This window comes from Carcharhinus amblyrhynchos, chromosome 26 (assembly GCF_965287045.1).
Source record: "Carcharhinus amblyrhynchos chromosome 26, sCarAmb.v2.hapA, whole genome shotgun sequence".
In the NCBI taxonomy this organism is placed as follows: domain Eukaryota; kingdom Metazoa; phylum Chordata; class Chondrichthyes; order Carcharhiniformes; family Carcharhinidae; genus Carcharhinus; species Carcharhinus amblyrhynchos.
Window position 1 is genome coordinate 32621074 of NC_137349.1, and position 14147 is coordinate 32635220.

Here is a 14147-nt window from a genome sequence, read left to right on the forward strand (position 1 = left end):
GATGGGAATAGAGGAATATGGTACCCGGAAGCGTGGTGGGGGGGGAAGGGTTTAGTTAAGTCGGGCAGTATGGTCAGTGAAGGCATGGAGGGCTGAAGGGCCTGTTCCTGTACTGTAATTTTCTTTGTTCTTTGTATTAACATAGTGAAATGTATTGTTTCCTGCGCATATACAGGCAAAGCATGCCGTTTACAGAGAAGGAAACAAGAGAGTGTAGAATGCAGTGCTACAGTTATAACTAGGGTGTAGAGATAACTTAATGCGAAGTAGGCCTATTCAAAAAAAAGGACTATTTCCCCGATTAGGAGACTGCTGTGTGTAAACCTGGAGAAATATCATTAGGACATTTTGTCATTTTCTTTGAACATTTCACTATTGGATATAAAAATGTTGAAAATGGTAGAATGTTTGGCTGACAGACAGGCATCATCTACTTGGATAATGAGTCTTATCGCTTTTCAATTGGAACAGGAAGGCAGTGCATCACAAGGATGGACGCATTGGCTGAACAATGGCTGGTGTGTGATCGTCCAACGTCCAGGAAGCAACCCTGCCATAAAAGGTTACACCGTTAGTCACAGAAATTCACCTTGCCAGGTAAAGTCTGAAAGATGGCACTTCTGAGTGCCGCCTTCCTTGCCCATCCCCGATCGCCCTTGAGAAAGAAGTGGTGAGCTGCCTTCTTGAACCGCTGCAGTCACTGAGATGTAGGTACACACACAGTGCTGTTAGAGAGGGTGTCCCAGGACTTTGACCCTTTGACAGTGAAGGAATGGCGATATATTGCCAGGTCAGGATGTTGAGTGGCATGGAGGGAGAATCCCCAGTGGTGTTGTTCCCAGATATGTACTGTCCTTGTCAATCCATATGGTAGCAGTCATGTGTTTGGAAGGTGTTGTCTAAAGAGCCTTGGGGAGTTCCTTGGGGCGCATCTTGTAGACGATGCGCACAGCTGTTACTGTGGTGTGGAGGGAATGGATGTTTGTGCATGGGGTGCCAATCAGGTGGGAACATATTTTAAAAAAAATACATTTCTGTAGGGCCTAAAAGTAGCAGAGCCAGTAGCACTCAAGTTATTTTGCTCAGTGTGAAAATCTTTTTCCCTTTCTCATTGTTGCAATGATCCCTTAAACTGGTAGATTAACTGGCAGAAGAGAGAGACTCGGGATACCGAAGGGGTCTTACTGAAATCAGCTCCATAAACAGTGTATAAGTTATCGCCACTCCAATCATCTACACACTGTTCATTGAATATAACCTGTGCAATTTTATGGGAGCTTTGGTGTGTCACTTAAATTACATAGAGCTGTAATAAAAGAGAATTCCTACAGTGCAGGAGGCAGCAATTCAACCCATCGAGTTTGCACTGACTCTCTGACATAACATCTTACCCAGGGCTACTCTCCAACCCTATCCCTGTAACCCCATGTACTTCTCTCGTCGATTCCCGTAACCTATATCTCTTGGAAAACTGAAACCAAAACAGAAAATGTTGGAAAATCTCTGCATTTCTGACAGCATCTATAAGGAGAGAAAAAAGCTGACATTTTGAGTGCAGATGACTCTTTGTCAAAGTTTTGACAAAGATTTTCCAACATTTTCTCTTTTTGTTTCAGATTCCAGCATCCGCTTTTACCTCTTGGAAAACTAATGGGTAATTCAGCATGGCCAATCCTAACCTGCACATCTTCGGACTGCGGGAGGAAACTGGAGAACCTGGAGGAAACCCACGCAGACATGGGGAGAATGTGAAAACTCCACCCAAGGCTGAAATCGAACCCCTGGTCCCTGGCACTGTGAGGCAGCAGTATTAACCATTATTCCACCCAACTATCCAGAAAAACTATCACATACAACGGCCCAGTAGTTACATTTGTTGCGTTCCAGTGGAAACGCCAAAACGCTTCTCACCATTTGGAACACCATAATAGGGCACCAATCATAAAAGTAAGTGTAATTTAGATCATCTTTGCTGACATTGAAGAAATTGTTTATTTCCTGAATTGGGTTTTGCTATGAAAAAGCTGAGTTGTTGTATAGCAGTTACAGAATTATACCAGGGCAAAAGAGGTTAAATGACGAGGAAAGATTGCACAGAGTAGACTTGTATTCCCTCAAGAGAGAAGATCAAGAGTGGTATAATTGAGGTTTACGATGATTGAAGTATCGAATAGGGAAAGGATCTGATATTTCCTCTGGTGTAGGAGTTCAGAATGAACTTATAATTAGAGTGGGGTTGTTTAGAGGTGACGTTAGAAAGCAATGTCTTACAGAAAGTCTAGCGAGATGCAGCAAGCACTGCTGCCAAAAAGCTATTGAAGCTAGGTCAATGGAAAATTTCAAAACCAAGATTGATAGATCTTGGTTAGGCAAGGATATTAAGGCTGGATATGTAAGCAGATTCTGGACAGAAGCAGAAATAATAGAGTTGTTGTAATGGGAGACTTTAATTTTCCTCATATTTGACTGGAAATCCCTCAGGGCTAGGGATCTGGATAGTGAAGAATTGTTAAGTGTATGCAGGAAGTTTCTTGGAAAAATATGTAGATAGTCTGACTAGAGGGGGGGCTACACTGGACCTGGTACTAGGGAATAAGCCCGGCCAGGTCAAAGTTGCAGCGGGGGAACATGTGGCAAGCAATGACCACAATTCCCTAAGTTTTTGGATAGACGTGGAAAAGGACAAGTGTTGTCTTAAGTTAAGGTGCTAAACTGGGGGAACTGGGTTTGGAGGCTGTTGTTTGGGACAGGCAGTTTGAGGGTAAATCCATATCAGGCATGTGGGAGTCTTTTAAAGGAGCAGCAGGACAGGCATGCGTCCAAAGAAAGGAAGAATAGGAAAGGTAGGATTCGGAAACCGTGGATGATCAGGGAAATTGTGAGTCTAGTCAAAAAGGAAAGAGGTTGCATACATAATGTCCAGGCAACATACAGGAAACACTTGAAGAATACAGGGAAAAGTAGAAAAGAACTCAAACAGGGAGCTGGGAGGAAAAAAAAAGTCACAAAATGTACTTGGCAGGCAGGATTAAGGAGAATTCCAAGGCATTTTATACATATATTAGGAACAAGAGTGTATTGAGAGAAAGAGTTGGTCCACACAAGGACAAAAGGAGGGAAACTATGCATAGAACCATAGGAAGTGGGTGAGATCTTTAATGAGTACTTTGCTTTAGTATTCACAAAGGATTCACTCTCTACAGCAAGTCACCATTGAGGGAGGAAGTGTTAGGTGTATTAAAAAGCGTTAAAATAGGTAAATCCCCAGGGCCTGATGACATCTATCCCATATTAAAATAAAGTTAATCACAAGTAAGGCTTACATTAACACTGCAATGAAGTTACTGTGAAATTCCCTTAGCTGCCACTGTCCAGCGCCGGTTCAAGTCAATGCACTTAACCAGCACGTCTTTCAGAATGTGGGGGGAAAACTGGAGCACCCAGAGAAAATACACACAGTGACCCAAGCCGGGAATCGAACCCAGGTCCCTGGTGCTGTAAAGCAGCAGTGCTAACCACCGTGCCACCCCAGATTACTGAGGGAGACAGGAGAAGAAATTGCTGGGCTAACAGAAATCTTTGTTTCTTCATTGGCCACAGGTGAGGTCCCAGAGCACTGGAGGATAGCCAAAGTTGTCTCGTTATTTAAGAAGGGTAGCAAGGATAACCAGAGTAATTTTAGGCCAGAATACTTGACATCAGCGATAGTGAAATTGTGGGAGAAGATTCTTAGGGATAGGATATATATACACATTTGGAACTGAATGGTCTTATTAGCAACGGACAGCATGGGAGGTCATGTCTCAATAATTTGATTGAGTTTTTTTGAGGAGCTGGCAAAAATGATTGATGAGGGAAGGACTGTGAACATTGTCAAATGCATGCTAAAGTCCATGTAGACAAAGTCCCTCATGACAGGCTGGTGCAAAAGGTTAAATCAGACAGGATCAAAGGTGAATTAGCTCGATGGATCCACAACTGGCTTGGTCATAGAAGAGAGAGTAGCAGTGGAAGGGTGTTTTTCATGAATGGAGGTCTACAACTAGTGATGTTCCACAGGGATCAGTGCTGGGACTCTGTGTATGTATATATAAAAAAATGTAGCTGGTGTGGTTAGCAAATTTGTGAATGATACTAAGATTCCTGGAGTTATGGATAGTGAAGAAGATTGTCAGAAAATACAGCAGGATACAGTTAAGCTGGAAAATTGGGTACAGAAATGGCAGACGGAATTTAATCTGAACAAATGTGAGATGATGCATTTGGTAGATCCAATTCAGGTGGGAGCTATAAAATAAATGGCAGAGCCACCAAGAGCATACACACAGAGCTAGGAATACAGGTCCACAGATCTTTAAAAGTAGCAACACAATTGGAAAAAGTGGTGAAGAAAGCATATGGCATGTTTGCCTTCATCGGCCAGGGCATTGACTATAAAAGTTGCAAATTATGATACAGTTAGATGAAACATTGGTTAGGCCACATTTGAAAAACTGTCCAGTTCTAGTCACCACACTACCAGAAGGATGTGGAAGTTTTGAAGGGAGCACAGAAAAGGTTTACCAGGATGTTGTCTGATATGGAGGGTATTAGCTACAAGTAGAGGTTTAATAAACTGGGATTGTTCTCCCTGGAAAGATGGAGGCTGAGGATGACCCAATAGAAGTTGATAAAATTATGAAGGGTATAGATAGGGTGAACAGTTGGAAGCTTTTTCCCAGAGCAGAAATGACAATTACAAGGGGCACAAGTTCAAGATAAGGGGGAGGAAGGTTTAGTAGAGATGTGTGGGGAAAAATGTTTTTAATTATACACAGAGGGTGGTGGGGGGCCTGGAATGCACTGCTAAGTGAGGTGGTTCAGGCAGACACATTAGCAACATTTAAAACTTAACTGGTTGACACATGAATAGGCTGGGTGTAGAGGGATATAATTGGTTGTTAAAGATAGGACAACATGATCAGCGCAGGCTTGGTGGGCCAAAGGGCCCATTTCTGTGCTGTACTGTTCTTTGTTCTGTGTTACAGAACAAGACTATAAGTGAGTGGCACAGTGGTTAGCACTGCTGCCTCACAGCGGCAGGGGCCTGGGTTCGATTCCTGGCTTGGATCACTGCCTGTGCAGAGTCTGCACAATTTCCGCGTGGGTTTCCTCCAGGTGCTCCAGTTTCCTCCCAGAGTCTGAAAGACGTGCCGGTTAGGCGCATTGGCCATGCTAAATTCTCCCTCGGTGTAGCTGGACAGGCGCCAGAGTGTGGTAACTAGGGGATTTTCACAGTAACTTCATTGCAGTGTTAATATAAGCCTACTTGTGACTAATAAATAAAAACTTTGGTTAGCTGAGTGGCCTACTCCTGTCCCAATATTATTAAGGATTGCATAAATAGCAAAGATTCCAGAAGGGGCTGCAGAAAAAGTTTAAGGGAATGGTTCCAAGAATGAAAGATTCCAAATACCTGGATAGGTTGGAGGAGCTGGAGCTGTTCTCCTCAAGAGAAATAAAGTCAAAAGCAGATTTGATAGAGGTGTTCCAAAGCATAAGTGGCCTGGAAGAGTAGATAGGGAGACACCGTCCCCCTTGGAAGAAAGATTGAGAACCAGACGACACTGATTTAAGGTTATTAGCCAAGGACAAAAGGAAACACGTGGAATACCTTCTCATGTAACCAGTGATTAGGATCTGGAGTGTGCTGGTTGCAAGATCTATTCTAGCTATCAGAAGAAACTTTTACAATTCTTGGAGGAGAAAAATATTTGTATGGCTACAGGGGAAAGGATAAGCAGCACATGCTGCAATACTCTTGTAGAGAGCTGGCAGGGGAACAATGGGTCAAATGGTCTCCTTCTATGTTGTTACCATTCATAGAACCCTACAGAGCAGAAGGAAGCCATTTGGCCTTTCAAACCTGCACTGGCAACAACCCCGCCCAGGCCCTACCCCAATAATGTATTTACACTGCTAGTCCCTCTGACACTAAGGGGCAATTTAACACGGCCAATTCACATCTTTGGACTGTGGGAGGAAACCCCACACAGACATGGGGAGAACATGCAGACTCTGCACAGACTAATACCGAGGCCGGAATCAAACTTGGCCCCTTGGTGCTGAGAGGCAGCAATGTTAAACCGCTGTGCCACACCACACAAACAGATTTGTAAATACTTCTTGTATACATAGACATTTGTCTAGCAGGACATTTTGGAGTATCAAGAAATCTATTCCCCACTACCTCCCGGATAATTGCTAATAATGTCTAATTACTTCAAAGCGCTAGTACGAGAGACTTTGATTCTCCTGCGATGTGGGTATGCCAACATCCAAGAGTTTGCATTCATATTGCAGGCTCTATCAGTTCAAACCTAATTACTTCCTGTAGCTTGTAGTCCCTAATCCACATCAAAATCTTCATTGTAGATGTGTTCAACTCATCAAAGCATGATTCAACAACTCTTTCCTTGGACCTCAAATTCTTGTAATTTGAAAGAGAATTTACTGACAGTGGTTCCCAGTAAGTCAGTTGATTAAAAATAAAGTCAGGGATGTTCTCCAGCATAATGTCTAATGTATTATTCCCTATTAAAGTAGAAATTGGTCTCTTCAAGGAGGTAAAGTCCAACTGTTTAGGCAACACAAAATTTGTGTCACAGTCCAATTGTTTGATTAGAAAGCATTTTGGAAAGAGGAAAGACGAAAATCATACAGTGCAGAAGGAGGTCATTCCGTCCATCGAGCTTGTGCTATCCACAATCCCACCTTGGACCTATCCCCATAACCCCATGTATTTAGCCTGCTATTTCTGCTGACATCAAGGATTAATTTAACATGGCCAATCAACCTAACCCACACATCTTTGGAGTGTGGGAGGAAACCCATGCAGACACGGGTCGAATGTGCAAACTCCACAGCGACCCGAGGCTGAAATTGAATCTGGGTCCCTGGCACTGTGGAGGCAGCAGTGTGAACCATTGTGCCACCCGGGCTCGAAACAGACTCTTCTTATGTTTCTGATTAAAGGTCAGTGGTACCCAGCGTCAAGTGACTGCTTCACATCTGTGAAAATTAACTTCCGGAGATTACATACATTGACAATAGGAAAATACATAGAAGGGAGGCCCAATAAAGGGTTAACTCTTAAGACAGGTGACACACGAAGCAGGCGGTTTAGTAAGCACCAAGAGACAGACCAAAGATTCATGCGGTCCTTAAGTGAGGTTAGCTGGATACAAACATGCATGGTAATCAAAAAGTAATTTACAATACCTATCTTTAATCTGCTTGGCAGCCTTTGAAGCAAAGAGGAGAGAAGAGACAGAAAGTCAAACATGCAAATAAGCACAATTGTACAAACTCCAGTTATGCAAATGTATTTTTTTTTTAAATACATATTGCTGTCAAGTAAACCAGCCACAAGCAACACCCAAGTGAAGCTGCAGGAGCTAGGCATTTTGGAATTAAAGCCATTCGTTTTGTCTTGCAGTGGATATAGAAAGCATTCAAACATAAGACGACAAAGTACAACAGCATAGAAACACAGTAATTGTAGAACCCACTGGTCCATAGCTTTGGTTGATTGCAACTCCACTCTAGGAAATCTGCATTTCTAGACTGGCCAGTTTAGTTCATTTCCGAGCATTGTGACACGGGAATAAACACCATTAGCAATAACAAATCTAGACTTACTGATCCCAAAACCATTGAACAAGTGTTAAATGCTGCTTGCCACTACCCATTTTTCTCTCCTTCTCAATTCACTCGGTCCCATTTCTTAAGCAGTTTTCAATCACCTAAACGTGCTGTGATGTGGAGATGCCAGCGTTGGACTGGGGTGGACATAGTTAGAAGTCTCACAACACCAGGTTAAAGTCCAACAGGTTTATTCGGTAGTAAAACCCACAAGTTTTCGGAACGCTGTTCCTTCGTCAGGTGAGAAGTGTTGTGAGACTTCTTGCTGTGTCTACCCCAGTCCAATGCTGGCATCTCCACATCACAGAGTATCTTACCCAGGTCCTCTCCCCCGCCCTATCCCTGAGCAAGGAGCAGCACTCGTGATTTCAAATAAACCTGCTGGACTTTAACCTGGCGTCGAGAGACTTCTTACTAAACGTGCCGAGCAGCATCACAAACCATTATACATGGCTATTTAGTGGCCTTCTCTTCACCTCCACAACTGGGGGCATCTTAAAAAAGATGCTTAATTAGTCCATGACTTTATATATATCAAGGAGAACACAAGCTCCCAAAAAGTATCACACGTTTAACTTTGTACTGGAATCGGGCATTTTAGGGAGAGAAAAAAAATCATATTCATTTTGTTAGAGTTAAAAAGCTTGTGTGCCAGTGAATCCATTGGGAACTGCACTGTGCAATAAACAACAAATAAACAGACAAGGAAGATTTGATATTTGGGTCAACAATGACACGACAATTAGGCTTCCTATTGTGTTAATTCCTATCTAGGGATTGTGGTTGGAAAATGACCATCAACGGACACTTGGTGAGAACTGGTTTGGGCTCAGTTGTAGTGTTCCGACAATGTTGACTGACACCACTTACACTCCAGTTTGAGAACAGTCACTTGAGTAGGTCCAGCTCAGATCCTCAACAGGAAGCAGAAGAGGGCAAGGCAACACCATTCAGAAGACCAGTAAACAGCAGTCCATTCAGTGGGATTCCTGGGATGGCAACACTGTTATATGAGGAGAGTTTGCGTCCACTAGGCTTCTATTCACTGGAGTTCAGATTGACTGAGAGGGGATGTCACTGAATCATAGAATCCCTACAGCGCAGAAGAGGCCATTCAGCCCATTAAAGTCTGCACCAACTCTCTGACAGAGTGTCTTACCCAGGCCCTTTCCCCGCCCTATCCTTGTAACCCCACACATTTACCAAGGCTAACCCATCTAATCCACACATTAAGGGGCAATTTAGCACAGCTAATCCATCGAACATGCACACCTTTTGATTGTGGGAGGAAACCAGAGCATCCAGAGGAAATCCATGCAGACAAGGGGAGAATGTGCAAACATTCCAGAATTGAACCCCAGGTCGCCGGTGCCATGAGGCAGCAGCGTTAACCACCGTGCCACAGTATTGCTATGAAATACTTAAAATTCAGACAGGGTTGGAAAGAACGATGCTTCCCTTGGTTTATTGCGGCGGGATGTTCTAGAACAAGGGGAATACCGTGTACACCAGTTAGGACTGAGATGAGGAGACATTTCTTCACTCAAGAGGGTTATGAAGTTCTCTACCACAGAAAGTTATGGACACCAAGTCACTGAATAAATTTAAAAGGAGGAAATAAATAGATTTCTCAACTTTAAAAGGTATAAAGGAGTTTGGGAGAGAGTATGGCCTTGAGATAGAGGATCAGCCATGATCATATTGAATGGCTGAGTGGGCCGAATGGCCTACTTCTGCTCCTATTTTCCATGTTTCTAACACTGCTAGCTGAGAATTTAAAATAAACTATGACCCAATAAAGTTCAGTAATCTATTTCAGCACACTATAAATCTGGCTTTCCTCCAGTCAGTTATTGTCCATCCCTCACGCTGAGGGGATTTATTGTAAACCAAGAAACAAAGGTTATTTAAACAATTCTTTGACACATATGGTTCACATTTCTTGGGAATTAAGTGGAAGAAGTTTGCTGGGAGTGGGAGAATAACCTACCTGGCTCAACCCATCCGAGTTTGCCATGTCCAGTGTCTGGTTTGCAAACTCCAGCAGCTCCTCTGAACTCTCCAAAGCTTTGGTACAGACGGTCAGCTGATTCTGGTGGGAGAAAAGGTAGATGTGAAACCAATATCCATGCAGGGATCACCAATGGAAATACATGCATTAACCACTTAAGAAGGTGAAGACTACAAGTCAGTCAGAATCCAAGTGAAGGGCCAAAATAGTTAATTGCACACACCACCCAAAGGTAAAAAGAACAGAATTAGTCTTTGGAAAAATATCAGGTGGTGACAAAGCAAAAAAAAGTGGCAAAACGGAAGGTGGAGGTTTGAGGTCTTGTCAGCAAGTTACAGTAGGTGACAACACAGCAGTTCTCAATGTCAAGTTCGAATGAAGTGGGGGGGAGGGTAAGAGAACAGGCAGGTTATTCGGAGTTTAGGAATAACAAGGGAAACAAAATTCATTAAAATGCGAGCTGCAGTGACATTAATAAACACGATGTGGGGATGCCGGTGTTGGACTGGGGTGGGCACAGTAAGAAGTCTCACAACACCAGGTTAAAGTCCAACAGGTTTATTTGGCAGCTCAAGCTTTCGGCGGAGTCTCGCCCCTTCATCAGGGGAGTGAGGATTTGTGTTCACAAACAGGGCATATACAGACACAAACTCAATTTACAAGATAACGGTTGGAATGCGAGTCTTTACAGGTAATCAAGTCTTTAAAAGGTACAGACAATGTGAGTGGAGACAGGGTCGAGCACAGGTCAAAGAGATGTGTATTGTCTCCAGCCAGGATGGTTAGTGAGAATTTGCAAGCCCATAGATTCAAGGTGAAGGATTAGAGGGGACATGAGGTAAACCTGTTTCACCCAGAGGGTGCTGAGCATCCTGAATTCACTGCCTGAGTTAGCGGTTGATGCTAAAATGCTCAACTCATTTGAAAAGTACCTGGATCTGCATCAGAAATGCTGTAACCTACTGGTGCTGGAAAGTGGGATTCAAATCTGGCTAGTTTCATTTTTCTCTACTTTTGGCTGGCACAGATACCATGGGCTGAATGGGCTCTTTCTGCACCACGTTTCTATGGGTCTACTGTTATTTTTCAACATCTCTCAGTAAGGTTTCAGTTCTTACTGATTTGACTGAGTAGGCCTCTTTTTGGATAGGTATATGATTCTGATGGGCCTATTTGAACAATCCTGGTTTTCTTCACTGGTATATACTCCACGCTGCTCTTGCTCCAGGACCGCACACATTAATACTGGTGAGAGGAGTGAAAACTGGGTGCTTCCATTCAGGGAACTTGAGATTCTTTAGTTCAATACAGTCTTTCACATCGCCAGAGAATATTGCTCTGTCTGGTATCTTTATCACATTTATCCCTTCCCCTTCTCATTGCAAGTGAGCAATCCCTTCTCACTGGATAGAGCATGAAGGCTTAAATCCCAGCTCTGCAGGAAACATAGAAACTAGAAGCAGCAGTAGGCCATTCAGCCCTCTAAGCCTGCTCTGCTATTCATTTTGGTCCCCCTTTCCTCCCATATCCCTTTAGCCCCAAAAGCTGTGTCTAATTAATTCTTGAAATCAAACAATGTTTTGGCCTCAACTACATTCCACACATTCACCACCCTCTGGCATGGCTGATTGTGTCAAGGTTTTTTTTCACAGAGTCTGGACTTTTAACACAATGTGCATTTTGGCTTCTGTTTCCTTCAAACAATAATATATACTCAGCATTAATTTGGCACAGTCATACCATTCTTCCCTTTGAGTTTGTGGGTTCAAACTCCAGGTCTTTAACACACAATCCAAGCTGATCATTGAGTGCAGCACAGAGGGAGTGCTTCCCTGTTGGAAGAACCAGCTTACAAGTGAGATAGTAAATTTCAGACCTGTCCATCTGCTCAATTGGATGCAAGAGATTCCAAGACACCCTTTCAGGAGTGTCTTTCCAGTGTCCGGGCTAGTATTTATCCCAACACCAATCAGCTGCTCATTTGTGGTTTTGTACCTTGTGTTAAAATTGGCTGACACATTTTCCTAACTTTACAAGTAACTTGTAGACTGTGAAATTCTTTGGGATATTCCAAGTTCATGACCTTCCTTTGGCTCAGTAAGATGGTGGCACAGTGGTTAGCACTGCTGACTCTCAGCACCAGGAATTCGATTCCCAGCTTGGGTCACCATCTATGTGGAGTCTGCACATTTTTGCAGGGTCGGCGTGGGTTTCCTCTGGATACCCTGGTTGCCTCCGACAACCTGAAAGACACGCTGGTTAGGTGCAATGGCCACGCTAACTCCTCCCTCAGTGTACCCCAACAGGCGCCTGAATGTGGTGACGGGGTGGGGGATTTTCACAGTAACCTCATTGCAGTGTTAACGTAAGCCTTACTCCTGACACTAACAAATGAACATTAAACTTAAAAAACGTAGTACCAGATGGGCCTCGGTACATTCCCACTGCAGTGACGAGATTTTGTAGAAACAAGCTAAGATTGGCCAATAGGCCTTTGTGTCAGCCGCTATGGTTCAGTTGGCAGCATGTTCACGTCTAAGTTAGATGGCTCTGGGTTGAAGTGGCACTGAGACCCCCTTCTCCCAGAAGCAGCGGAGGCTGCGTAATTAAATTTATTCAAGGCAAAAGTTAGACAAAGTTAGATTGACAAAGGAGTCAAGGGTTACGTGGGTCAGATTTCAAAGCGGAGGTGAGGCACAACCAGGTCAGGCATGATCTTCTTGAATAAGTCAGCAGGCTCGAAGGGCTGAATGGCCCACTCCCGAAGCATGTACCCCTAGGTGCCAGGGCTTGAGCACAAAATAAAAATAAAGGCTGACACTCCGGTGCAGCACTGAAGGACCATTTTTGGGGGAGCCATCTTTTGAACAAGCTAATAAACCGCGACACTGCTTAACGGCTCAGGTGAAAGTCCAATGTTACAGAATCTACAGTGCAGGAGGCGGCCATTTGGCCCATTGAGCCTGCACCGACCACAATCCCACCCACGCCCTATCCCCGCAACCACATATATTTACCCTCTTAATCCTCTTGACACCAAGGGGCAATTTAGCATGGCCAATCAAACTAACCTGCACATCTTTGGGTTGTGGGAGGAAATTGTAGCACCCAGAGGAAACCCACGTAGACATGCAGAGAATGTGCAAACTACAAACAGACAGCGACCCGGGGCCGGAATTCAACCCGGGTCCCTGGTGCTGAGAGGCAGCAATGCTAACCACTGCGCCGCTCGAAAGTTGAATTCCATGACTCTGTGCCAAAGATCAGGGAAGCTATCTCCAGTGCCTTGCTCAATATCTATCCCTCAACAGAAAAAGTAGGTCATCTCAATAAATCATTACTACATTGCTATATGTGGGAGTTTGCTGACTGCAAATTAGCTGCAAAGTTTCCTACATTACAACACTTTGCAAAGTATTCACTGGCTATACAGCACCATGAAAAGCATCATATAAACACAAATCTCCTTTTGTCATCTTTATTTTTCATGTGATTGACATCTGCCATTGGTGATGGTGTAAGGTAAGCATTTACTACAGTTACTGTTTTGCAGAGAATGACAGAACCTACCTGCAGTTCATACGTTTTGCTGGCTCGTTCTTGCTTGATCTTTGTTACCATGTCTTCCTTCATCTCATCCAGAATGGCGTACAATGAACTATATTCTGTCTCCAGGTCTGTGAGAGCTCGCTCAGAATTAGCCTAAAACAAAATAGGTAGGTGACAGGAAACCAAACCAGAATGAGGTATGAAACATTTGTTTGGAACTTAAAATCCCTTTTTAAATCAGCATGAATGGCTTACTCCTTATTTTTAGACTGTGAGCCCTAGGTTCAGGACTTCCTCAACATCAGAACATCGTTCCTGCATCTAGCCTGTCCAGTCCCATCAGAATGTTTCTATGAGATCTCCTCTCATTCTTCTAAATTCGAGTACAAACCCAGTTCATCCAGTCTCCACTGCAGGACTCAAACTGGTGAACCTTCGTTGTACTCCCTCGATAGCAAGAAAGTCCTTCCTCAGACTAGGAGACCAAAACTGTACACAATACTCAAGGTGTGGCCTCAGCAAAGCTGGGTATAAACTGCAGCAAGACGTCCTTACTCCTATACTCAAATCCTCTTGCTATGAAGGCCAGCATTCATCTCACCACCTGCTAAACCTGCATGCTAACCTTCAGCGACTGTTGCACCCAGGTCACGTTGCACTTCCCCTTTTCCTAAACTGCCGTCATTAAGATAATAATCTTCCTCCCTATTTTTGCCAAAGTGGATAACCTCACATACATCCACATTACATTGCATTTGCAAGTATTTACCCACTCAGACAGCCCATCCAAGTGACCCTGCAGCCTCTAAGCATCCTCCTCACAGCACACACACAGCTTCATCTCTGCAAATTTGAAGATATAGCATTTAGTTCCTTCATCCAAATCATTAATGTACATTGTGAA

General features: G+C 43.6%; 1 protein-coding gene across 2 annotated transcripts in view; it reads right to left on the reverse strand.

The window, feature by feature from the left end:
- fsd1 (fibronectin type III and SPRY domain containing 1) overlaps positions 1-14147 on the reverse strand; it is a 63900-nt gene that overhangs the window by 36104 nt on the left and 13649 nt on the right. For both annotated transcript variants that reach the window (XM_080212656.1, XM_080212654.1), the window contains exons 3-5: positions 13265-13396; positions 9674-9775; positions 7261-7283 (exon numbers count right to left, since the gene is read on the reverse strand). In XM_080212656.1, coding sequence (XP_080068782.1) covers positions 7261-7283; positions 9674-9775; positions 13265-13396 — 257 coding nt within the window. The remainder of the gene's footprint in view (positions 1-7260; positions 7284-9673; positions 9776-13264; positions 13397-14147) is intronic.